The sequence below is a fragment of the Mastomys coucha genome, unplaced genomic scaffold (genome assembly GCF_008632895.1).
Source record: "Mastomys coucha isolate ucsf_1 unplaced genomic scaffold, UCSF_Mcou_1 pScaffold22, whole genome shotgun sequence".
Lineage (NCBI taxonomy): Eukaryota > Metazoa > Chordata > Mammalia > Rodentia > Muridae > Mastomys > Mastomys coucha.
The window spans coordinates 243,371,580-243,394,383 of NW_022196905.1; the positions used below are offsets into that span (position 1 = coordinate 243,371,580).

The window sequence follows — 22,804 nt, forward strand, 5'->3', positions numbered from 1 at the left end:
GGTGGCTCACAACCACCCATAATGAAATCTGATGCCCTTTTCTGGTGTATCTGAAGACAGCTACAGTGAACTCATTTATAATAATAATAAATAAATTTAAAAAAAAAGAAGTTGGGAGTTGATTGAGTAGGGGGATAGAGAGGGTCTGGGAGAAGTTTGGGGGAGGATAAAAACACGATCAGAATACATGGAAGTATTTTAATAAAAAAAATTTAAAACCAGAAGAAAAGTTGCCCTGTCAGATGTAGTGGCACACGTCTGTCATCCCAGCACTCAAGGCTGAGACAAGAGAGTTGTGAATTTCAGGCCAACCTGGGCTATGGAGCAATACCTGTCTTTCAAAGCTTTAAACAGACGAAAAGAAGGAAAGAAGAGTGAAAGAAAGTCAGTGCTAGCAAATCTCTACAAAAGAGCCAACCTCCTCTCTCTCCTGGAACCAAGCTTTTCCTGTAGCAGTTATTGCCTCTGAAGTCTACTGCAGCTAGCTCTCTGTCTGGATGGCATATCTGGTGGTTTTATCTGTTTTTTTCTGTCTATACTTTGCAGCTGTGCTTTCAGAACTCAGAACAATTCCCGATTCAGCACTGTAATCAATAAGTGAATGAAACTGAGTACTTCTAAGAACTGGAATCATGGAGCTGGAGAGATGGCTCAACAATTAAGAGACTTGATGCTCTCCCTGAGGATCCAAATCCAGTTCCTAGTGTCCACGCAGGACAACTCACAACTGCCTATAACTCCAATTGCCAGAGACTCAGTGCCCTCTTCTGGCCTCCACGGGCACATGCACATACCCATACCCAGAAATAAAAAAATAAAAACAAAGCTTTAAAGGAAAAAAAAATAGAATCATTCCTTTCCCAACTAGATACCCTGTCTAGACTACAACTGTATACTTTTCTGGATGTCTACTGGCCACATTATGGGCCAGCTCTTTCATTTCCCCTTGTTTCATTCCACCTACCTCCCACGTAATTACCAGAATTCACCTGTTTCCTTCACGTCTCAGGTTCTTCTGCCAAGAATTCTCTTGCCAATGTGTCCCTTGAGCAACCTCTTAACCATTTTTCAGGGCCCGGTTTAGGCCTCACTTTCTCTGGGAAGCCTTCCCGATGTGTAAAGGGTCCCAGGGTCTTGAAGGCTTCTTGACAGCCCTAGGCTGGTATGGCTGGAGGCTAGATCCATATTTCCCCACCGTGCCCTGAACTCCCCGAGGTGAGAGAGGGTCTGAATCACCCTCACTCCCCACGCACTCACTAGTCGCAGAATGAATGAATTCAGGGTGAGGCTGGAGTCCCTGACTGCTGAAGGCGGGGTCTGGTGACAAATGAGAGGGTGTGGCCCACACCAATAAGAACCCCTGGAAAGAGATAACGTGGGAAAACAACCAATAGGAACCGAGAGAGGGGCGTGCCCTGAAGACAAATAAAGGGCGTGGGACAGGGTGAAGGGCGTGCCCAATGGAGGGCGGGGCTAGAAGACAATGGACTTGGGTGACTTCCCTGGTAAATCAAGAAGGGTCAAGTCTTAATCGCATTTAGTCTCGGATTGATTTTGGAGTGGGGTAGGGGTTCGGTCCGCGTGCCGCGCCCCCACCTGATCACGCCTCTTTTGCTGTCCGCAGTTCCTGCTCTTCAAAGCCGATCGCTGGCAGCCGAGACCCCGGGAGCCCGCGCCAAAGACACGCGCACTCGGGCGCGCGCACGCTCCCACAAAGACGCACGGGCCACGTCCGTCCCCGCCGTAGGGTGTGCTTAAACTCTGTGGGCGGAGCCAGGCTGCGAAGAGGGCGGGACTCGCTACCGCCCCGGACCCGGTCTGGTCCTAGACTTCCCCCTCCACAAAGGTCCGGGCTTTTAAAGCGACTGGCGAGGGTGGTGAAATCATTTACTGCCTGCCGGTAGTAGGTACGTAGGAACTGAGTACTTCACGGGAGCCCAGGGAGTCGGGGGACGCAGTCCACAAAGAGAGTAGATGTCTGCATAGACGAGATGTTGCCAGAATACGAGGACTTCTGCCAGGATTAGGTCTACCGCTGTGCACCGACCCCTAATTTCACCGCTGCTTTTACCGGCGCGCCCCAACACATAGATTCAGACGTGCAGCAGACGTGGCTTTATTACGCAAACAGATGGGTGTCAGGAGCAGGGACCCGAGGGGAGGCAGGAGGACAGAGAGGGCGTAGGCGTCGGTACCAGGCTGAAGAGTGCCCGGCGGCCAGTGGAAGGTGAGGGCGGTGGACCTGCCTGCAGCGAACTGAGCGCCGCCTGACGATGCTCTCGGGATACGTCTCCGCGCAGGTCCAAGAGGGCGGAGACATGATCCTCGCTGCAGGAAAACCACCACGTGCGTCAGTCAGCCCAGCCCTCGTCCTCCTGGGCCGCTCCTCCCCTGTCCCCTTCCCCGCACCTCACGTCGGGAAATTGTTGCCTCAGGCCTGCCACCTCGAGGCCAAGCAGTGTGGGGTCGTGGAGGTTGAGTAGTTCCCTCAGCGCAAGCAAAACGGGCGCGCAGTGAGCGCTCTCCTCCAGCCCCTGCACACGTGGGAACAGGGTTTCCAGCCAGCCCCCGGCTCCCACCGGACTACAGAGATCCTCGACTGTCTGCCCTCCCAGCGAGCCCTCACCAAACCGAGGAAAAGCTCTTTAAGCTGGGCAGCATCGTGCCGAAGGCGTTCAGCAGCCTGGCTCCGCTCGTCCGGCCCGCGGCACACGAGGCGGCCCTGCATCAGCGCCCTTAGGTATTGTAACACCACGGTCCGTTCGGCCTCCGCCAGCAGCAGCTTGCAGAACAGTAACCAGTTTGAATGCAGGGTCCCACCAGCACTGCCCCTTTCCCCAGCTTTCCTCTCCCCGCCCCACCTGAACAGCAGGCTTCCGTACGCGCCAGAAGTCCTGGCAGAAGTGCGATGTCTGCTCACAGACACCGTCCAGGAACTCAGAACTCAAGAGCCACCGGCGCGAGGGTAGAGCGGAGAACAGGGGCTAGGGAAATAGCACAGGCGGGGCTAGAGAAATGACCCGGGTCCCGCAGAGACCACCATAAATATACCGTTCTCCCCCCCCCCCGCCCCCACACACCCACTACCAATCCAGACTGGGATGGCAACCTCACCTGGAGCTCAACCTGCAGTACTTCCAAAACCAGGCGGCAGATCCTCCTCTGTACGTCGTCCAGCGCGGCTTCCACTGGAGCTAAGACCCCGGAAGCTTCCCCGTCGGGCAGCAGGACCGAGACCGAAGATCTGGACCAAAAAGTGCGACTTCAGGACCAAGGCCAAGGCTCGCATGGCCCTCTAGGATTCATCCGTTCTGGCGCCACCTTGTGGTGCAGTGTCTGGTGGGAGCGGGGCAGGAAGGGCGGCTCTGAATTTATGAAGGGCTCAGGTATTCTGTAAGGCTATGCTCAGTGGACTCGCCTCTAATGTTACAAGCTAAGCTATTCTTCCTTCTATTTTGTTTTAGAGGGGAATTTAATCTTAGTCAGGATAAAAGTTCTCGGCTTGTATGTCTATCCTCTCTGTGCCCACCCCCAAGAGCATAACAAGATAGCCAGGTCTGGTGGAGGCTGAAGAAAGAACATTGCTACCAGTTTGAGGCTAGCCTGAACTAGACTGAAACTCTTGTTTCAAAGCAGGAGGAAAAATTTCTTGTCCCTAGCTGTAATGTCAGACATCTGATACAGAGTAGAGCTTTGATAAATATTTGCTGAAAGAGTGTAGTAGATTTAACATCTTTATCTAATATGATTCTCTGATGATTTTATTGTTACCCAAGTAATACTAGTAAGAGAAGTGTCAGGTACCTTGTGATACAACTGGTAATGAGCAGAGTGAGGAATAGAACCCTATCTTTGTGAGCCCAAAGTGGTTCTGGTGTGGGTGGCATCCAGGCTTTATAGGATCTCAGAAGGGTGTTAGTGAAAGTGGAGTACCTCAGTGCTGATTGGTGGTTGAAGGCAGCCAGTAGGTAGGACACATAGTGAGGGGCCACGGCTTCTCCCCTGAGATGGTCTCGAGAGAATCGGATCAGAGCATCACTGAAACTGCAGTGGGCAGAGGAGCCTCTTAGGTTTGCTGCTAATCTGGCACCCCCCACAGCTGCACCCCCAGAACTCTTGTCCCACTTTCAAGTATTTGCTTAAAGGAATTCCCCCCAACACACACACATACACACACACACACACACACACACACACACACACACACACACACACGTGTATGTGTCCTGTTCACTCAGAGCCCTTTGGCTGTCTTGGAGCAGGGCGGGAGATTGTGGATGGGCCCCCTGCTTGGCAAACCTTCTCAAGAATGCACCCAGTTCTGACACTGCCATGTCATGCACCCGCCGATGCAATGAGTCACTAATCAGGCTGGTCACTTGAATGTTTTCAGCCAAGATCTACAAGCAGGGAGGAGCAGCCTTCAGACATTTCCTAGGCCTGCCCCTCTCCCCTTTCCATATCCCTGGGCTCTTCCAACCTACCTGCAGTACAATGGCTGGCATTGGTGAGTGGTAGAAACCTGAGGGATCTGTGGTGGGCTCCTGTTCGCTGCTCCACTCCGCTACCTCCCCATCCAGTGCCTTCTTCAGCCACTGAGCCACACTTACCTGGCAGGAAAGCATAAGGAGCAGCAGGATGTATCAGGGTATTGGCAAGGCATTCGACTATACAATAGACAAGCACTAGTCACCTGGACCTGAGCCACAAATGCTGCCTCCAGCTGCTCGATGTTCTCTGAGGTCAAGAGGGGGTCTAGCTGGGATACATCAGACTCAGGCCCCAGTTCCAAGCTCCCCATCATTTCCTTCCTAGAGATGGATGGCAGGATGTCATACTGAGCCTCCGACCTTCCTGCTTCCCACTTCCCCAAGGACACTCACCCCATGTACACATGCAGTGCCCAGTGCAGCAAGGCGAACGTGTCAGCAGCTCCTAGCTCCGGCCCTGCAAGGAGTTGCTGCACCCTACGGCGCAGGCCACTGTGCAGGGTGTGGGCCCATAGCTGAACCACATGGTAGCTTGGTGGGCAGCAGGGTGCCACCAGGGCTTCTGCTCTTGCCAACTCAGCAGGCAAGGCTACCTGCAGAGCCTCAAGCCACCCTGACAGGGCCCCTGGCTCAGGAAGCACAGGCGATGCAAAGTGGACCCGCTCCAGGCCCTCCTGCAGTGCCCGAAGGCATCGCTGCCGCCAGTCTCGGGGCGCCTGCCCCAGGATTGTGCGCTCAGTCTCCACCTCTGCCACACGGATAGCAGCTACCAGCAGGGCTGGATCCTCACGTGCCAGCCGCCCTGCAGCTCCTGCAGCTGCCTCCACAGCTTGGCCCAGGGCTTCAGCCAGAAGGCCTAGCCCCTGGAAGATTGGCAACTCCAGCCCTCCTAGGGGTGTCCATGTCTCCTCTTTCAGCTGCTCTAGTTCCCGCAGGCTCACATATGCCTCCAAGAATCGCTGAGCATCTATCAGGGTCTGCGTGTGGGCCACTGCAGCTGGCACTAATGAAGAAAGGAGACGGCTTGAGGTCTCAACCTTCCCACCTGTGCCATGGGTATAGCAAGGGACATTGAGGTCTGGAGATGGGTATGACGTATTAACTATTTAATAATAAGCAGGGTAAAGCATCCAGGCTGAGGCCTAGAGTTGGGCCATATGTCAACCCCTGAACTAACAGAACATGAAAGGAGGTGGGTGGCAGACTGAAGAGATGGGTGGCTCAGTGGTCATGAGCACATGCTGTGATTTCCAGCACCCATGTGGCAGCTCACGGTAACTCTAGTTCCAGGGGATCAAAGTCCTCTTCTGACCCCTGCATGTATCAGGCACTCAAACATTCACTTAAAATAAGCTTTAAAAACAATGTTCCAGCCGAGCAGTGGTGGCGCACGCCTTTAATCCCAGCACTTGGAAGGCAGAGGCAGGCGAATTTCTGAGTTCGAGGACAGCCTGGTCTACAGAGTGAGTTCCAGGACAGCCAGGGCTACACAGAGAAACCCTGTCTCGAAAAATAAAAAAAATAAAATAAAATAAAAAAATAAAATGTTCCAGGGCTGGAGAGATGGCTCAGCGGTTAAGAGCACCGACTGCTCTGCCAGAGGTCCTGAGTTCAATTCCCAGCAACCACATGGCGGCTCACAACCATCCGTAATGAGATCCGATGCACCCTTCTAGTGTATGTCTGAAGATAGCTGCAGTATACTCGTATAAATAAAAAATAAACCTTTAAAAAAAAAGTTACAGGCAGACAAATTGAAGACCATGCTGGTCGCTATTCACCAATCTTGTTACGAAACACATAGCTACATACATATTGGTATGTATGTGTGTATATATTGATACATATATGGATGGATGTAGGTATGTATTGCACGTATATGTGTTATTTGGGGTGATGCCTGGGATTGAATTTAGGGCCTTGCACACATACTAAACACATGCTCTGCCAGTACAGCTAAGGCTCTTTCAGTATGTAACTACTGTGGCCACAGCCACTTAATGGAGTTTCCATGCTGACTCTAACATCCCAAGCGTGAGAACACCAGGATGAGATGATTGTGCCTATTTCTAACACTCTTTGAACCTGAGATTATTCTCTGGGATGTCCCTGATGTAAACCCTTTCCTAGTGTCTTAGCTGCTGATCAGTACGGGCCTTTGTAGATTATTAGAAGCTAAAGTCCAGGGGGTCTCCATCTCCACCCTCCCCACTCGCCCCGCCCCCACTCACCTGCTTGGAGCCTCGGCAACAACTGAGTCAGGATCTGGAGTTGTTTGTGCTGGACAACACATTCTCTCAAGGGTTCCAGGGTTTGTGAGGTCCGAGACAAACCCTGGAGTAAGTGATGGGCCTGGCTCAAGGCTTCACGTGTTCCCTGCACAGCTTCTAGGGCTCGGGTCAGCTGCCACACTCCAGTCTGTACACCTTCCAGGTATGACTGCACCACTGACTGTGGAGAGAGGTGGCTAGTAAGGCCTGGCCAGCCCTCCAGCACACTCTAACACTCCTGCTCCTTACCCACCTTAATTCTTGCTTCCAGGGAATAGTTACGCTGTATTTCTCGGCTTCGGTACTGGCCCAGCCTGGTCAGCTGCTCTGGTCGGTAGAAGATGCCTGAAGCCCACTTGAGTGCGGCACCCCGTGCCAGCTGTTCGGCCCTCTCCTGCTCTGGCCACTCAGGCCTCCGGCAGGAAGAGCCTGGGTGGTTGTGTCAGTCAGGGAGGGCCTGTGGCTAACGAACCTGCTGTCCTTCTGTTCCCTCAGGACAGCCCACTCTTGAACATCCTATAGAGCTCTAGCTAGACCTCACAGGAAAACCCAACCCCACTATTTCCATTTGTCTTGGTATCGTCCTTCCCCCAGCCCAGCCAACAAGGCTCATACCAGGAAGAACCGTGGGCTGTATCTGGTCCTTGGCTGCAGAGTCCATGGTTTGCCTCGAGGAACTGCAGAGGTGGTAGGAGTGGGGGGCGAGAGCCTGGAGTCGATCAGGCAGAGCAGATGTTCCTTGGGTTCCGCTGAGAAGGAAGAGCAGGGTTCTTACCTACCCGCTTCAGGATGTAAGAAGGGGGGTACCTGGGAGGCCTCAGCCCTCTGGGGTTCTGGGTTGTACTATACACATAGGCATAACTGTTAAGCCCCCTTTCCTGCTCTGAAACACCCAGGACAGTTTGGTACAGAACTTACCAGATCTGACCGGTGTCCGGTTCTCCCACCTCGGCAAGTGGCCTTGGCCTTGAGTGTAGCCTTCTCTCTCCTGCAGAGCTGGGCACACCCTCACTGCTCACGGGACCAGAGGGACTCCAGCTCTTTTGGCACAAGCAGCCAAATTCCTCTCCCCAAGGAAACCTCTCTCCCACTCCGCCCGGCCCAGAAGCCCCTTCTTCTCCCCAAGGCCCCTCCCTCTTCAAAGCAGAAAGGAAGGAAGTTGAGTCTCTGGCACTTTATTCCCAACAGGAAAAGCATCTGCATTGAGGTGGGGAGAGCTGGGCGCCATTTCCTGTTGTGTGGGGGCAGCCGTGGACTCTCCGTGATCACCAAGTCTTGATCTACCCACCTTGGACTTCCAAGTGCTCCGGAAACACATATGCATATTTAAAGCTGATTTGGCCTCAAGCTGGTTTGAAGGATGACCTCCTCCCCCCACCCCCCATGTGGTGGAGGCACTGCAAACAACTTGAGAGTCTGAGAACCACTGATGGTATATGCCTTGGTAAAGATCACGTGTGGCAAGGCGGAAGATACAGTGGGGGGGATGGCAGTCAGGGGTCGGAAAGGCTGTATTGTTCCTGGAAGTGCTAGGGAGCCAGGGAGGACACTAGATAATAATGGGGCATCACATCCACCCATCAGAATAGGCCCTCGCTTCCTAGATGCCAGAAGTGTAGGCTGCTGAGGGTAGACAGCTAAAGTGCTGAGTCAGTACTGATGTAAGTACCCTTGCTCACCATGAGTACCTTGGGAAGACTACCCCAATTTCAGGCTCCATTATAACTACATCTTCTGAATTCTGCCTGTTTTACTCTCTTACAAGTGTGAATCCTCAATAGACTTGCAGAAGACAATTTGTGCCCTAGAGGAACTGGCCATCATAAAGAAGTAACCATAAGTGATAACAATGCTAAAGTAAATAAGACTTGCTAACTGGCAAGATGGCTCAGAGGTTAAGACCCAGGTTCAATTGCAGAGGACCCAGGTTCAATTCCCAGCACCTACTTGGCAGCTAATAACCGCCTGTTAACTGCATCTTCCAGAGATCTGACACTCTCTTCTAACCTCCTTGAGCACCTGCACACTTATGGACAAACATGAACACATACACACATAATAACAATAATGATGATGATAATAATATAAACCTTTAAAAATTGAAAAATAAATGAGACTTGCAAACACACAGTTCTATATGTCAGAAACTGCCTTAAAGGCTTTGCTTCTCCTCACACACAGGCAAATACCTTTGCATGGACTAAGTAGTAGTTGGAAATAAGACTCCAGGCCACTGTGAACTGTATGTAGCATGGAGGCAAGAGAAAAATGATGCCGGAACAAAATAAGAATAGAGATAGAAGCACGCAAGCTACTTATTGTTAGTGCTTGCTGTTTTGGCAGGAAGTAACAGGAACCGCAGGAATTAGCTCAGAACAGCAGGGAACCCTTTAGGATCAGTTTTAAGCAAATTGGCTAAGCTTGTAGCTTATGGCTTCCCTTCCCTAGATTGAGTGTTCAGGCAGTTAGTAGTATGGAAGCAAGTTTGCAAGGAAGATTCGGGTGGTTCCCTCTTCTCAATTGCCAGTACTGGTCACTAGCCTCCTCCATTTCCTACTATACAAATTTCCCCGGTTTGCTAGCTGTCCTAAGGAGTTATTTTCGTTTCCTTTGCTAATGATACATTTGCCGATGATCCCCGAAGTTTTGCGTCCGGATCTGCAGACAGGAATTGCACCAAATACCCTAGGAAGGTGCAAGACGGAAGCGGAAGCAGCAGGGATCGCTCCGGTGGCCCGGCGACTAGAAACGGAAGCGGAAGTGGCGCCGCCGCCGGCCTGGCCTGGCCTGGCTGAGGGGAGGCGGGCGGGCGGGCGGGCGCGATGGCGGAGGCCGGGCCACAGGCGCCGCCGCCCCCGGGTACTCCAAGCCGGCACGAGAAGAGCCTGGGACTTCTCACCACCAAGTTCGTGTCGCTTTTGCAGGAAGCCAAGGACGGCGTGCTTGACCTCAAGCTGGTGCGGTCCGGGTCGAGGGGCGACTGGGGAGATGGTGGACCAGGCCTGGACCAGTAGCGGGAACCAGCGGGGCGGCCCCACTGAGTCCTCCGGCCGCCATCAGTGTGCTTTCTCACACGAGAGAGGCGGGAGGTCGTTTTCATTCACTGAAGCCATTTAGCCTCAGCTCTGTCTGGGTCCGGGCTGCAGGTGCTGGCCCTCGTGGCCCTCCGTGACTAGTACAGGGGAACGAGCATCAGAATTATCAGGACACAACCAAGCCAAGACTCTTCCCAACACACTCCTGGAGTGATTGGAAGGAACTCCAGGGTTGGGACACAAGACTACCCCCATTCCAGACTAAATGTATCAGGGTGCACACTTAATAGCGGGGCTAGCATTCTCCATTCTCTTCTACCTGCCAGGCAGCCGACACTCTTGCTGTGCGCCAGAAACGGCGGATTTACGACATCACCAACGTGCTGGAAGGTATTGGTCTGATCGAGAAAAAATCCAAGAACAGCATCCAGTGGAAGTGAGTGGGGATGTTTGGGAGGGCAGAAGTGTTGGGATGATGGTTATAGGAGAGAGCAGAGGTCTGGGACCCAGAGTTCTTAGGGATCCCGCTCAGTCTTTCATCCCTGTGGTTCAGAGGCGTCGGGCCAGGTTGCAATACCCGGGAGATTGCGGACAAGCTGATTGAGCTCAAGGCAGAGATCGAGGAGCTGCAGCAGCGGGAGCAAGAACTTGACCAGCACAAGGTGTGGGTGCAGCAGAGCATCCGGAATGTCACCGAGGATGTCCAGAACAGCTGATATCCTCTGGCAGTCCCTGCCCTGGGGAGCTGGCAAGGGGCTCTCAAGTGGTTTTGCTCTGTGGAGCTCTGGTCCCTGTGACTTGCAACCCCTGGTCAGATTCAGATGTGAGGCTCCGATCTCTTCCATTCCTAACCCACTTGGACCCCAGGTTCCAGAACTTCTTCTGAGGGCTGTGTGGCAGGCATAGGCTAAAACATTGGGTCTCTTCTGTGGTCTGCCATCTGGCACAATAAAGGCATCTGCTGTTCTCCTTAACCCCCACACCTTGGCCTACGTGACTCATGAAGACATCTGCAGATGCTTTGCTGGTGAGGAGATGATGGAGATGGGGGTGGGACCAAGCTAAGCCACAAAGCCCTGAGCATTAGGTCCACTGCCCAAAAAATAAGTTCTAGCTCTTGGAGGTCCGTGATGCCTGCTTAAAGAGATTCCAGGCATCAAGTCTCAGTTTGGAAGTCACTGGGACTCTGTAGGGTACCAGAGTCCCCAGTATGTCTCTGGGTTTGCCCTCAGCAGCAGTGTTCTCTGGGTTTGGTTCTTGGGCATGACAGAGGAAAAAAGAGGAATTTTACATGCATATTTGTGTGCACAATATTCTATACTTGCATGCAGGGGTCGGTGGTGTCTGTTTCTAATTTGTACTTAGTCCGATTGTGTATATAGGAATTGATCCTTTATCTTATATTTCATCTTGTATCTTGGAAAAACTTGGTCAGACCATCTGTTTCTAGGGATCACCATCATTTGAATAGTGAAGTGTGGTACCTGTGGCTGGTGACCTCATTCCAGAATATAATAGTACACTTAATTCCAGCACTTGGGAGGCAGAGGAGGGCAGATCTTGAGGTTAACCTGGTCTCCATTGCAAGTTCCAGGACAGCCAAGGCTACATAAAAATACCCTGCCTCAAAAAGAAGAAAGAAAGAAGTGTGTTTGCACTTAGATTTTCTGAGTGTAAGGTTTTGCGGAGAGAATGTTTGCTCCACCTAGTGCTCTAGGACGGTAGAGGCTTAATATTCCCTTAGAGACTCTGACCACTCGTCTCACTCCAGACAAGACAGGGAAGAAACAGACCAACCTTTCTGACTCAGATTGAGCTCATGGGCCCTGACACATTCTCCTTGTCATCCTAGGAGATACTCTCCTTGCCATCCGGGCCCCATCGGGCACCAGCCTAGAGGTGCCCATCCCAGAGGTGGGTGCTCATCCCTGGAAGGTAGCTGAGGGTGGATACTGGCTGTGAAGCTTGATAAGTTCTGGGTGGGGCAGGTAGGGGAGGCCTGGAGTTTGGGGTTATCTAGGTGGATTGGCAGATGAGGACAGTCTGGCTCTGAGCCAGTCTGGCAGGAGTCATGCCTGCTGGCAATTCTATTTGTTCCCAGGGTCTCAATGGTCAGAAGAAGTACCAGATTCACTTAAAGAGCATGAGTGGGCCTATTGAGGTACTGCTAGTGAACAAGGAGGCCTGGAGTTCACCACCTGTGGCTGTGCCTGTACCTCCCCCTGACGATCTACTCCAGAGTCCACCTGCTGTTTCTACACCTCCACCTCTGCCCAAGCCTGCCTTAGCTCAACCCCAAGAGACCTCTCGTCCAAGCAGCCCCCAGCTACCTACCCCTACTCCTGTCCTTGGCAGCACTGAAGTCTCAGAGGTGACTGGCCAGACAGCTGAGATTGCAGGTGAGATGCTATGGTAAGGTGTGATGGCTTTATTTTATTTTATTTTATTTTATTTTTTATTTTTGGAGCCCACAAGAAGCTATCTGTATGTTGGCGTGCTATACTAAGAATTACAAGTTGTTCCTGGGTTCCCAACTGAATTTTCCTCCTTGGTGTTCAGTGAATGTGCCCCTTTAAATTACTTTTTTCATTTATTTGTGAGGGGGAAGCATGCCACAGGATACATGTAGAGGTCAGAGGAGGTCAGATGACAACTTGAAAGAATTGGTTTTTTTCCTTTAATATTTTTGGGATTTGAACTCAGGACATCAGGTTTGTCCACGAGTCTCTTTATTCACTAGGATCTCACTTGCCCTGAATATGCCCTTTCTAACAAAAAAGTTTTGACCATATAGGCAGCATTAGTAGGGCAGTTTATCCCAAATTGGACAGTCTCTGATGGATCCTGGCAACCCCATGAGTCTCCCTCCTCCAGGACTTGTGTTCTATCTTTAATGATCTTTTCTAGATGTGTCTTGGTAACTAGTCTAAGTCTCCTTGGGTTTGGTTACCACACTGTGGTCATCCTGGCCATAGGATCTAGGCTATGGCAGTTGTAGAATCAACTTCCTGACTTCTGTGTGATTGGGTTTGGGGATGTGGTTGCAGTGAGTGGTAGCCCTGGAACTGAGAACAAGGACAGTGGTGAACTCGGCTCACTCCCACTGAGCCTGACAGCACTGGACACTCGACCTCTGCAGTCCTCTGCACTACTGGATAGTAGCAGCAGCAGCAGCAGCAGCAGCAGTAGCAGCAGCAGCAGTTCATCTGGACCCAACCCTTCTACCTCCTTTGAGCCCATCAAAGCAGACCCCACAGGCGGTGAGTACTTCCTGAGGGGCGGAGGCCAGCGGGGAAAGTCTAGCCCTAGCCTAGTGTTGTATCAAACACACGCTTGGAGCTGGGAGTTCCTTTCTTGCTAACCTCTGCTCTCTGCCAGCCAGACAAGGATGCCTAATCTCAGGATCAGTGCTGGTGCCTCTTTGCCCCTTCCTGGGACTTCATTCCCCTCTGCTGCCATTTGGAGCATCACTAGTTGAGATTTGCTATTCTATGTAGTCACCTCACCTGTTTTCCTTTCTTTGTATGCATGCCTTCAAAAGTAATCCGTGTTTTACTTGTGTCTGTTAGCTAATCGTCCACTGCAGTGCTGTAGCTCTGCTGTTCTTGGTGTAGTGCCTGGCCCAGCAGGTTTCTAAGGGTCTAGATCTGATGCTTTCTTAGTCTCTGCTGATGCTCTTTCCTCCTTTGTCTTTACTGTCAGCTCTTAGCTTTTCTACCTCACTGGTATCTGACACTTCCTTAAACATTGGTACTTGCCATTTTATATTAGGGAGCTGATAATAGATTTCAGCTTCTATATAGTCTAGCTCTTTTACTCAGTCTCCTATGTCTTGCATCTGTCTTCTGCATCTCTGGTGGACACCTTAACTGAACTTAACCATCCTGCTTCCAGTTTGCCTTTCAAGTTCTGTGTGGACTCTCAGCTGGCTCTAGTCACCACCAGGCTTGAGACAACTCTGTATCATGTCAGTTCTGGATCCCTCTGCTACCCACCTTACATGGGTTAGGTAAAATCTCCAAAGCAGCTCTTCTCATCCCTCTTACATCCTCAGCACACCAGAAAACTACACCATTTTTTTAAAAGATTTATTTATTTATTTATTATAGGTAAGTACACTGTAGCTGTTTTCAGACACACCAGAAGAGGGCATCAGATCTCATTACAGATGGTTGTGAGCCACCATGTGGTTGCTGGGATTTGAACTCAGGACCTTCGGAATAGCAGTCAGTGCTCTTAACTGCTGAGCCATCTCTCCAGCCCATTTTAATTTTAGATTTATAGTCATCCTTTTAGAATATTTTACCTATCTATATCTTATCTATCTAATCAATCAATCTGTCTATCTGTAATTTCAGATATCTATACAATGATTTGTTTTTATTGTCTTTTTGAGACAGGGTCTCTATGTAGCTGTGGCTGTCCTGGAACTTCCTGTGTAGACCAGGAGTGGCCTCTGCTTCCTGAATTGTGAGATTAAAAGATGTGTGCCACAGCCAGCTCTCTATATTTTGACCATTTACCAAAATACCATTTACTTCCTCTTCCATTCTCATGCCTCTTTATTCTAATGAGCAGTATGTGTATGCATGGATCCAAAGGAAATGATTCCCTCTTTCCTGGCTAGTTGGATGGCTCGATCTTGTATAGGTAACCATAGATGCTTGTGAGTTCACGAGTACAATGGCCATATTATATCTAAAAGATGGTATTTTACAACTCTTCCCCATCATATGGCTTGTACAATCTTTCTTACCTTCTCTAGCAATATTCCCTGAACCTTGGGCTGAGCACTCAACCTACCTCAGCAGCTTATCAGTTATGAGTTTCTGCATTGACTCCTGCCATTTTCTCTAAGCAACATACAAGCATAAAATTTACAATTTATCAAGGCAGTTTGATAATGTGCTCATTTAGCAAAGCAACAGCAGTAAGTTCCCCTGTAGGGTCAACGATCTCTCTAGCCCTGGGCTTTGGACAAGGTTTACAGTATCAGGCATGAATTACTTCCTGTGGAGCTGGCCTCAAAAGCCAAGTAAAGAAGGGGTTGGTTGCCCTCAGAAGTTATGCCACTATTGTACCAGGAGGCACATCTTGCCTGGTAGGTTGGTATTATACCATACAGGGTATAATTATATTGCCTGTTAACCCATTGAACCATCTTTTTCTTTATTCTCACAAATGGAATGACCTTTCAGCAGTGCAGTCCTGATTGGCATTTCTCAGTGTGTAAATGTAGCTAGGGATACAGCTCAGTGGTAAAGTGCTTGCTAAGTGTGTATGAGGACATGTCACCAGCAACAAAAAGTGCTACCTTATTGTGGGTTCCAGGGATTGGAATTAGGATGTCAGTGTTCCAAACACTTGTACCCACTGCACTATCTCATTTTTATCCCTCCCAGAGAAACTTAAAAATTGCTGTGTGTGAGTGCACCCCAGGTGGTGGCGTAGGATCCCCCTGGAGCTGGAATTAGGTGTGGTTGTGAGAAGGAGCATCCATCTTGTTAGAGAAGGCTTAGAAAGGGGCTTCTGCAGTGCCTGAGTTAGAATGGCTGCACATGTCACCTGCTCTGGATCTTTGGTAGCCTTGGCTCAGCATTGAAGAATGTTTGTCAGATAAAACACCTGAGGACATGTGTAGAACCCTGGAGCTTAGTGATATATGACCTGAAGAAAGCTGGACTATAGTAGAACCCAGCTGAGCTTCCTTTGAGCTTGGCTTTCTTCTCTTTCAGTTCTGGATCTCCCCAAAGAGCTGTCAGAAATCTTCGACCCCACAAGAGGTAGGCTGTGTTCCTCCTTTTGAGTGGATGCAGGGTGTAGATGCAGAGCATAGTTTTGAGTTCTGGGTTCCCTTCTAAGGATATGTGCTGGGTATCCCAGAAAAAGGGTGAGGCTCCTAATAGGCGTGTGTGGGGGTCTCATTTTTGGGCTTTGGTGGGTGGAGGGGCAAGAGCCAGAATCTGAATGAATTGTGTTCATTCCCAGAGTGCATGAGCTCCGAGCTGCTGGAAGAACTGATGTCTTCAGAAGGTGGGTAGTCCAGGAAGACAGGGGTAGCTGTGAGCAAGGGGTTGGGTGACTGCTGGGGGTCTTAGCCTAAGACCTCAACCTAATACTTTCTGCAGTGTTTGCCCCCCTCCTCCGACTTTCTCCACCTCCCGGAGACCACGATTACATCTACAACCTGGACGAGAGTGAAGGTGTCTGTGATCTCTTTGATGTTCCTGTTCTCAAACTCTGACAAGGACACTGTCCTGTGCAGCCACAACCCAGACTGTCTGGGCTAGGAGCCAACTAAGGACTGCCCCTCACCCCCACCCCGACCCTAAGAGCCCAACTCTTGGCTTACTCAGCCCTTCTGGCTGCTCAGTTCTGGCTGTGCTTTCCTGTCTTGCACTGGCACTTGTAACTGTGCTAGCATTGCTGGACAGAGAGCTTAGCCCTCTCTACGTGGAGCCAAATGTTTGCCTTTTCTCTCTTGGAGCCTTCCCCAGCCAGGCTCAGCTGCCTCTCAGTGGCACTTCTGCCCTGTTCCTACCAATCACTACGAAGGAGGTTCAGAAAGGAGGTGGTGCTGGGTGGTTGCCAGCAATCACTCTTCCTTTCCCACCTGCTCACCCTGCAGCTTCTGGACCTCTCATATGTCCTGAGTCCTGGAAACTCAGGGTAGCCATGATGGAGGGGGTTAATAAGAAGGAATTGATGTGTCTAGTTAGGAGTCTGGGTGGGTTGGTACCTGAAGAATGGCTCCACCTCCTGCGCCCCATCCCCCACCCTCCCTTCACTCCCACTTATTCACTTACCCTCATTTAGAGCCATTGCAGAGATTTAGAAAGATTTACAGTAACGAATGAATTCCTATATAAAGATTATTTTTATACTTTTTTCAGCAAAAGGAAATTGTAATATTTGTACAGCATTCAAGTGAATAAAGACATGCCTAAGGCTATCTCTGATCTGGTTCTTTGGGGCCCCTCCCTGGGATTGCTGGATTGTTGTTGGGACTGGGTGGGTCACCTTACTGGAATGGGAGGTGTGGCTGCTGGGTAGGAAGCCGCCTGTAGCAGCCTCTACCTGCTGTACCTTGGTGTGGGGCGGGGCCAGGCCTCAGCGGGGCGGAGCAGGTCAAGGCAGGCGGGGTCCTACCCTCCTACCCCTGAGATTAACCCGGAACTAACAGGCTCCTTTGGGAAGGCCTCGGAACCGATCAGGAGTGGGAGCTTAAACTGAGTACAGGCCACCGAAGCCAGGCTTTAGACAGAGTCCTAGACCAGGTGCACCCTCGGCAGGAGGTGGCACATTAGTGCCAAGTGCCGGCGGCTACGACGGCTGGACTAATGGCGCCCCCGCGGAACGTGGTGAAGATTGCTGTTCAGATGTCTGACGCCATCCCACAGCTTATCCAGCTAGACCAGGTCAATGGGACTGTCCAAACTCCGCCTCTTGTTTCTGGGTTGTTCCTTTCCCCTCTGGCCAGCCCAGCCCACCCCTCCCAGAAGTCCCTCACCCCAATTCCTTACTCTCGCACCTTGAGTGACAACTCCACTTGCAGGCAAAGCCCCTGGCCACTGTACTGAAGGAGGTGTGTGACGTGTAAGTGCCCCAAGTCTGGGCAAAGTGGGGGAGGGGCAGGCGGGAGAGTCGTTCCTGGACGTCCCTGGCAGCTTCCTGCCCCACAGGTGGAGCCTGACTCACCCGGAGCACTATGCCCTGCAGTTTGCTGATGGGCACAGGAAATACATCACAGAGAATGTGAGCCCCCTCCTAGCCCCACATTCCTCTGGATCCCTTTAACCCACCTGTTTCGATTCCATGTATTCATTCTCCCTGCTCTGAATGAGCTCTTTTACTGACAACCCCGCACCCCAAAAATTGATGATCCAGGTGACTATTTCACAGAGCCCTCCTTAACTGCACTCCTTTTCTGCTGTTCCCTCCAGAACCGCTTGGAGATCAAGAATGGAAGCATCCTGTGTCTCAGCACTGCCCCAGTAATGCTCCCTTCAGCCCTCTCCGCTTTCCTTTCCCACCCCTCTGCTGGGTAACTTTACTGCCTAGTACCCTCTGCAGCTGGTCTGGAAGCCCCAGCTCCTAAGTGCCCCACCTAGTGGACACCCAGACCATCACAGCTCCAGTTATTGGGGTAACATTCTCTAACTACTTCATCTCTCCACTACTGCTCCTGGCAGGATCTGAAGGCCCAGCAGCTACTGGGTAGGCTGCAGAATACAAGTCGTGAAGGGTGCTGTGAAGTCCTGAGAAGCCTGGTCCCGCTGGCCTCAGATATGACCTTTGCCCAGGAGGTCATCAGTCGTGATGGGCTTCAGAAACTAAGTACCATCATTGAAAATGGGGATGAGTGAGCACAGGGCGCAGATGGACTGGGGGACATGGTAGGGCTTGGAAATCTTGCCCTGATCCTACTCATCCCCAGATGTTCTCTGTAGCCTAGGTGAAATGCTGGCCCTTGGTCTAAGGGCTTTCTTGGAACTCATGGAACATGGTGTAGTGTCCTGGGAGACACTCAGCATCCCCTTTGTCAGGAAGGTGTGTGTCCTTTTCAAGGGGCAATGGGGCAGTGCCAGCATCTAGCTCTCCTGAATGATAAGGACACCCTCTCTCCCTGACAGGTGGTATCTTATGTGAACATGAACCTGATGGATGCCTCCGTGCAGCCCCTGGCTCTCAGGCTGCTGGAGAGTGTGACCTTGAGCAGCCCTGCCCTGGGCCAGCTGGTGAAGAGTGAGGTGCCACTAGATAGGCTGCTGGTGCACCTGCAAGTGTAAGCCTCTAGGGTACCAACAGGGGAAGCAGGGCTGGACTCCGGATGGAAAGGTGAGCTTGTTCCTCCTCTTGCCTAGAATGAACCACCAGCTGCAAACCAAGGCTATGGCCCTGCTGACGGCCCTGCTGCAGGGGGCCAGCCCCACTGAACGTAAGGTGAGTCCACAGTGACTGAATGAAAAACAGCAGCTAGTGTGTGCTGTGCTGCAGCTTAGAGCAGAACATCATCTAAACCCTTCTCACCCATTGCAGGAAATGCTTGACCACCTATGGAAGAAGAATCTTCGCCAGTTCATCTACAAGGTAGGATGGACCAGGCCAGGGAGACCCTCTCCACAGTCTTCTTTTCCCTGTTTCACTCAAGCCTGGTTGTCTTCCAGAACATCATCCACAGTGCAGCACCCATGGGCGATGAGATGGCTCATCACTTGTATGTGCTACAGGCTCTCACACTGGGGCTGCTGGAGCCACGTATGCGGACACCACTTGATCCCTACAGCCAGGTGTGAGGGGTACAAAGACTGAAGGGTTACCTAGAAGTTTGCTTTGAATCTATGATCTTGACATGCCCCTTCCGATTAACTCCAGGAGCAGCGGGACCAGCTGCAGGCCCTGCGCCAGGCAGCCTTTGAACCAGAGGGGGAATCCTTGGGCACAGGGCTGAGTGCTGACCGCCGTCGGTCTCTCTGTGTCCGGGAGTTCCGCAAGCTAGGCTTCTCTGTGAGTTACCCCTACCTTGGTTCCCGCCCAAACCTCCATCCAGGCTACAGTTATTCTAGGATCATGGCCCTTCCTGAGCTGCCTGCACTCTCATCTATAGAACAGTAACCCAGCCCAGGACCTGGAGCGTGTGCCCCCTGGCCTGCTGGCCCTGGACAATATGCTCTACTTCTCCAGACACGCACCCAGTGCATACAGTCGGGTTAGTAACAGGCTGAGGCAGGGGGATGGCAGCAGCCTAGCTTCATCAGAGTTTCCATGGAGATCCTGTTACCATTTTCTATCCCCGCTGCCGTAGTTTGTGTTGGAGAACAGTAGCCGAGAGGACAAGCATGAATGCCCCTTTGCCCGGAGCAGCATCCAGCTGACAGTGCTGCTGTGCGAGCTGCTCCGTGTTGGGGAGCCTTGTGAGTTGGGCTAGATCCAGTGTATTTGGGGACAGGGGACGGAAGGGCAGAGAGGGCCAGGGGCTGTAGATACTTTCTCCCTGAGCCCCTCCTGCCCCCCTGTCCCAGGCTCCGAGACAGCCCAGGACTTCTCACCCATGTTCTTCAGCCAAGATCACAGTTTCCATGAGCTCTTTTGTGTGGCTATCCAGCTGCTGAATAAGACCTGGAAGGAAATGCGGGCAACACAGGAGGATTTTGACAAGGTGGGTGGGATGGAAACAGCAAGGCCAGGGGGGCTTCTAGGAAGCAGTCCTGAACACAGGTCCTCCACTGAGCTTGGGTGGTCCTAGGTGATGCAAGTGGTTCGGGAGCAGCTAGCCCGTACCCTGGCTCTGAAGCCCACCTCTCTGGAGCTCTTTCGAACCAAAGTGAATGCCCTCACCTATGGGGAAGTGTTGAGGCTGCGGCAGACAGAGCGACTGCACCAGGAGGGGACACTGGCCCCTCCTATACTGTAAGTTGGTAGGGACCCCCAGTCTCAGTCCCCACCTTTCCCAGTGCACTGTGGGCCATGTGCCAGATCAGCCCTGGTTAATGACTCTCAATCATCCAGGGAATTGCGAGAGAAGCTGAAGCCAGAGCTCATGGGCTTAATTCGCCAGCAGCGTTTGCTCCGACTCTGTGAGGGAATGCTCTTCCGCAAGATCAGCAGCCGGAGACGCCAGGGTCTCTGAATGGGCTAGAGGTGTGGGGCAGGGAGGAGGGTTATCTGAGGTCAGAGCCCTCTCACCACTCCTCTTTTCTGCAGACAAGCTATGGTTTTGCTGTTTATCCCCCAACCACAAAGTACTGCAGTATGGGGATGTGGAGGAGGGCGCCAACCCACCTACCCTAGAAAACCTACCTGAGCAGCGTAAGGAGGGCAGGGCTAGGGCTCCTACACCTGCTCCCTCTCCCTGTTGGCCCCATACCCCATATCTTGGGTCGACCTTGGGCCATGGTGGTCAGCCAAGTCTCTTTTCTACAGTCCCTGTGGCAGACATCAGGGCACTCCTAATGGGCAAAGACTGCCCCCATGTCCGGGAGAAGGGCTCTGGGAAGCAGAACAAGGTGATTGCAGTAGGGTCAGAGGCTCGGGCCCACCTATCCCCCTCTGCTTGTTCCCTGCTCCGTGTCCTTACTCCCACTCTCCTAGGACCTCTATGAGTTGGCTTTCTCCATCAGCTATGACCATGGGGAGGAAGAAGCATACCTCAACTTCATTGCCCCCTCCAAACGGGATGTAAGTGTCTGGGCCAGGTTGTTGGGTGGATGGGCAGGGGAAGAGATGGCCAGACCCTCACAGAGTTGGTCCTGTCCATCCTTAGTTCTACCTGTGGACAGACGGGCTGAGTGCCCTGCTGGGCAGTACCATGAGCAGTGAGCAGACTCGGCTAGACCTGGAGCAGCTACTCACCATGGAGACCAAGTTGCGGTTGTTGGAACTGGAGAATGTGCCCATCCCTGAGCAGCCTCCCCCAGTACCTCCACCCCCTACCAACTTTAACTTCTGCTATGACTACAGCATCACTGAGCCTTGACTGAAGTTAGGCCATACTGCTGTAGCAGCCACAAAAAGGGTTGAGAATCTCAGACAACTGACCAGCAGAGCCTCTAGCAGAAATAAAGTTAGCTTGACTTATAGGTATGTGTCAAATCAGCTCTGAACCTGTGGGCTAAACCTGTTGATAAATATACACGTGTTCACAGTAAATGACATACGGGTACCAGGTGAGACCAGAAACTCGGACAGCTAGCCACCTTTGGAAGGCTGGTGTTGGGTGGGAATAGGCAGGGACTATTGCCTTTCCTGAAGAGAGTCCTTAGCCTCCCTTAGTTCTGGACATGAAGAAAAGGATGACCTGTCATCTGAGCAGTCAAAGAAGTGACTGGAATGTTGGCCAGCTGATAGGAGAAGCAGCAAGGCAGGATGCTCTGCCCCACATGGACGCCTTCCTAGGCACCAGCAACAGGGGTCTGTTGGGAAACTATGCTTTCAGAAGGCTCCTGATAGTCTGCCCTCATTTCTCAATTCTGCTTGGCTCTCGCCCTTGTCTTCTGTGGGGTGCAGAAACCTTTGGTGAGAAGCAAGAGGGAGCGAAAGCGGCAGATCAACATAAGAGAATAAAGATCCTAACTCCTGATCGTAATGAGGTGGTGATCTGACAAGCCAGAGTGTGGGGGCAGGAGTGCTGAGACATGGTGGGTCCAAGCAATAGTCACAAACTCCAGTTCCCCGAGACAAATAATTGCAACCCAGTAGCCCCACAGGGTAGGCCGAAAACTACCACTACCCTAAGTAACTGCTATCTACCATTCATTACTCCTCAAATACTATGTTTAACATGCTAATCATTAATACTGTGCCTTAAGGGCTGGAGAGATGGCTCAACGGTTAAGAGCACAGACTGCTCTTCCGAAGGTCCTGAGTTCAAATCCCAGCAACCACATGGTGGCTCACAACCATCCGTAAATGAGAGATTTGACTTCCTCTTCTGGAGGGTCTGAAGTCAGCTACATTGTATACATATAATAAACAAATAAAAAAATACTGTGCCTTAAAATTTGATTAAATGCCATCTCCTTTGGGGATAGTCATTAATACTGTGCCTTAAAATTTAATTAAATGCCATTTCCTTTGGAGAAAGTGCCAGCAAAACATTTGACCTCGTAAAAAATAAAACAAAAGACCTGTATTCTCAATCTTCAGAGTGTCCATGCCTGGGCACAGAGCCTTGCTACTGTACTTAGAACACTTCTGAGTTCAAACTGGCAACAGAGACTAGGGGGTCCCAGTTGTAGTTAATGTCCCAATAGTCAATTCTTCTCAGTTCCTTAGATACTTGTCCACACCACCATTTTGGCAATAACTCCCTGACGTCTAGTTTCTAGTCTGGCTGCTCTGAGCATCTCAATAGCTGCCACTCCAACACTGCAAAGTGGATGTGATGTGGTTATATAATCATACTCCTGTGATGGTTTGAATGAAAATGAGCCCTATGGGCCCATATATTTGAATGCTTGGCCCCCAGTTAGTGGAGCTGTTTAGGAAGGATTAGGAGGTGAGGCTTTGT

The 22,804-nt window shown here is 51.4% G+C and overlaps 4 protein-coding genes and 1 long non-coding RNA gene across 10 annotated transcripts in view; 3 read left to right on the top strand and 2 right to left on the bottom strand.

Moving 5' to 3' along the window:
* The window catches only part of Kiaa0895l (KIAA0895 like), an 8,398-nt gene extending 6,346 nt beyond the window's left edge, over positions 1-2,052 (bottom strand). For 2 of the 5 annotated variants that reach the window (XM_031341157.1, XM_031341161.1), the window contains exons 1-2: positions 1,597-1,710; positions 990-1,360 (exon numbers count right to left, since the gene is read on the bottom strand). The gene's annotated coding sequence lies outside the window, so the exon portion shown is untranslated. Of the gene's footprint in view, positions 1-964; positions 1,361-1,596 lie in introns of all 5 variants that reach the window. The other 3 variants (XM_031341159.1, XM_031341160.1, XM_031341158.1) reach the window with 3 other exon arrangements.
* On the top strand, positions 2,030-3,713 carry LOC116070045. Its single transcript, XR_004110260.1, has 2 exons — positions 2,030-2,740; positions 3,096-3,713. It is a non-coding gene; the product is annotated as an uncharacterized LOC116070045 (long non-coding RNA).
* Positions 2,103-8,922, bottom strand: Exoc3l1 (exocyst complex component 3 like 1). The gene is made up of 14 exons (XM_031341148.1): positions 7,679-8,922; positions 7,376-7,509; positions 7,014-7,189; positions 6,722-6,941; positions 4,884-5,493; positions 4,694-4,811; positions 4,485-4,610; positions 4,300-4,400; positions 3,934-4,044; positions 3,115-3,244; positions 2,862-2,984; positions 2,627-2,782; positions 2,410-2,534; positions 2,103-2,328 (listed from the first exon to the last, which is right to left on the bottom strand). Exons 2-14 carry the CDS (start codon positions 7,419-7,421, stop codon positions 2,139-2,141), a joined length of 2,232 nt encoding a protein of 743 aa, XP_031197008.1. The 5' UTR covers positions 7,422-7,509; positions 7,679-8,922; the 3' UTR covers positions 2,103-2,138.
* A 581-nt stretch (positions 8,923-9,503) lies between these two features.
* E2f4 (E2F transcription factor 4) lies at positions 9,504-16,747 on the top strand. Its single transcript, XM_031341162.1, has 10 exons — positions 9,504-9,717; positions 10,122-10,231; positions 10,349-10,510; positions 10,779-10,822; positions 11,648-11,709; positions 11,897-12,194; positions 12,843-13,055; positions 15,531-15,578; positions 15,784-15,828; positions 15,924-16,747. The coding sequence occupies exons 1-10, from the start codon at positions 9,583-9,585 to the stop codon at positions 16,037-16,039; spliced, it is 1,233 nt and encodes a 410-aa protein (XP_031197022.1). The 5' UTR covers positions 9,504-9,582; the 3' UTR covers positions 16,040-16,747.
* Positions 16,748-16,810: 63 nt separating this feature from the next.
* On the top strand, positions 16,811-21,374 carry Elmo3 (engulfment and cell motility 3). Of its 2 annotated transcripts, XM_031341147.1 has the most exons (20): positions 16,811-17,213; positions 17,351-17,391; positions 17,478-17,550; positions 17,739-17,789; positions 17,988-18,157; positions 18,246-18,345; positions 18,429-18,580; positions 18,660-18,738; positions 18,835-18,885; positions 18,963-19,085; positions 19,171-19,302; positions 19,403-19,504; positions 19,601-19,709; positions 19,818-19,954; positions 20,042-20,205; positions 20,305-20,417; positions 20,500-20,604; positions 20,719-20,801; positions 20,887-20,973; positions 21,059-21,374. In XM_031341147.1, the coding sequence occupies exons 1-20, from the start codon at positions 17,136-17,138 to the stop codon at positions 21,269-21,271; spliced, it is 2,163 nt and encodes a 720-aa protein (XP_031197007.1). In that variant the 5' UTR covers positions 16,811-17,135; the 3' UTR covers positions 21,272-21,374. The 2 variants fall into 2 exon arrangements, with proteins under 2 accessions (XP_031197007.1, XP_031197006.1); XM_031341146.1 differs by having other exon boundaries at positions 20,500-20,801.
* The last annotated feature ends 1,430 nt before the right edge of the window (positions 21,375-22,804 follow it).

What these genes read in the sequence shown, in the direction of transcription:
- E2f4 (XM_031341162.1), top strand. Translation starts at nt 9,583, where the DNA reads ATGGCGGAGGCCGGGCCACAGGCGCCGCCGCCCCCGGGTACTCCAAGC. An exon ending in TAGAGGTGCCCATCCCAGAG is followed by an intron (nt 11,710 to 11,896) that starts GTGGGTGCTCAT and finishes ATTTGTTCCCAG; the next exon opens with GGTCTCAATGGTCAGAAGAA. An exon ending in AATCTTCGACCCCACAAGAG is followed by an intron (nt 15,579 to 15,783) that starts GTAGGCTGTGTT and finishes GTTCATTCCCAG; the next exon opens with AGTGCATGAGCTCCGAGCTG.
- Exoc3l1 (XM_031341148.1), bottom strand. Translation starts at nt 7,421, where the DNA reads ATGGACTCTGCAGCCAAGGACCAGATACAGCCCACGGTTCTTCCTG. An exon ending in ACAGCCCACGGTTCTTCCTG is followed by an intron (nt 7,190 to 7,375) that starts GTATGAGCCTTG and finishes ACAACCACCCAG; the next exon opens with GCTCTTCCTGCCGGAGGCCT. An exon ending in CATTTGTGGCTCAGGTCCAG is followed by an intron (nt 4,611 to 4,693) that starts GTGACTAGTGCT and finishes CTTTCCTGCCAG; the next exon opens with GTAAGTGTGGCTCAGTGGCT.
- Elmo3 (XM_031341146.1), top strand. Translation starts at nt 17,136, where the DNA reads ATGGCGCCCCCGCGGAACGTGGTGAAGATTGCTGTTCAGATGTCTGAC. An exon ending in CCAGCCCCACTGAACGTAAG is followed by an intron (nt 18,739 to 18,834) that starts GTGAGTCCACAG and finishes CACCCATTGCAG; the next exon opens with GAAATGCTTGACCACCTATG. An exon ending in GCTCTGGGAAGCAGAACAAG is followed by an intron (nt 20,802 to 20,886) that starts GTGATTGCAGTA and finishes CCACTCTCCTAG; the next exon opens with GACCTCTATGAGTTGGCTTT.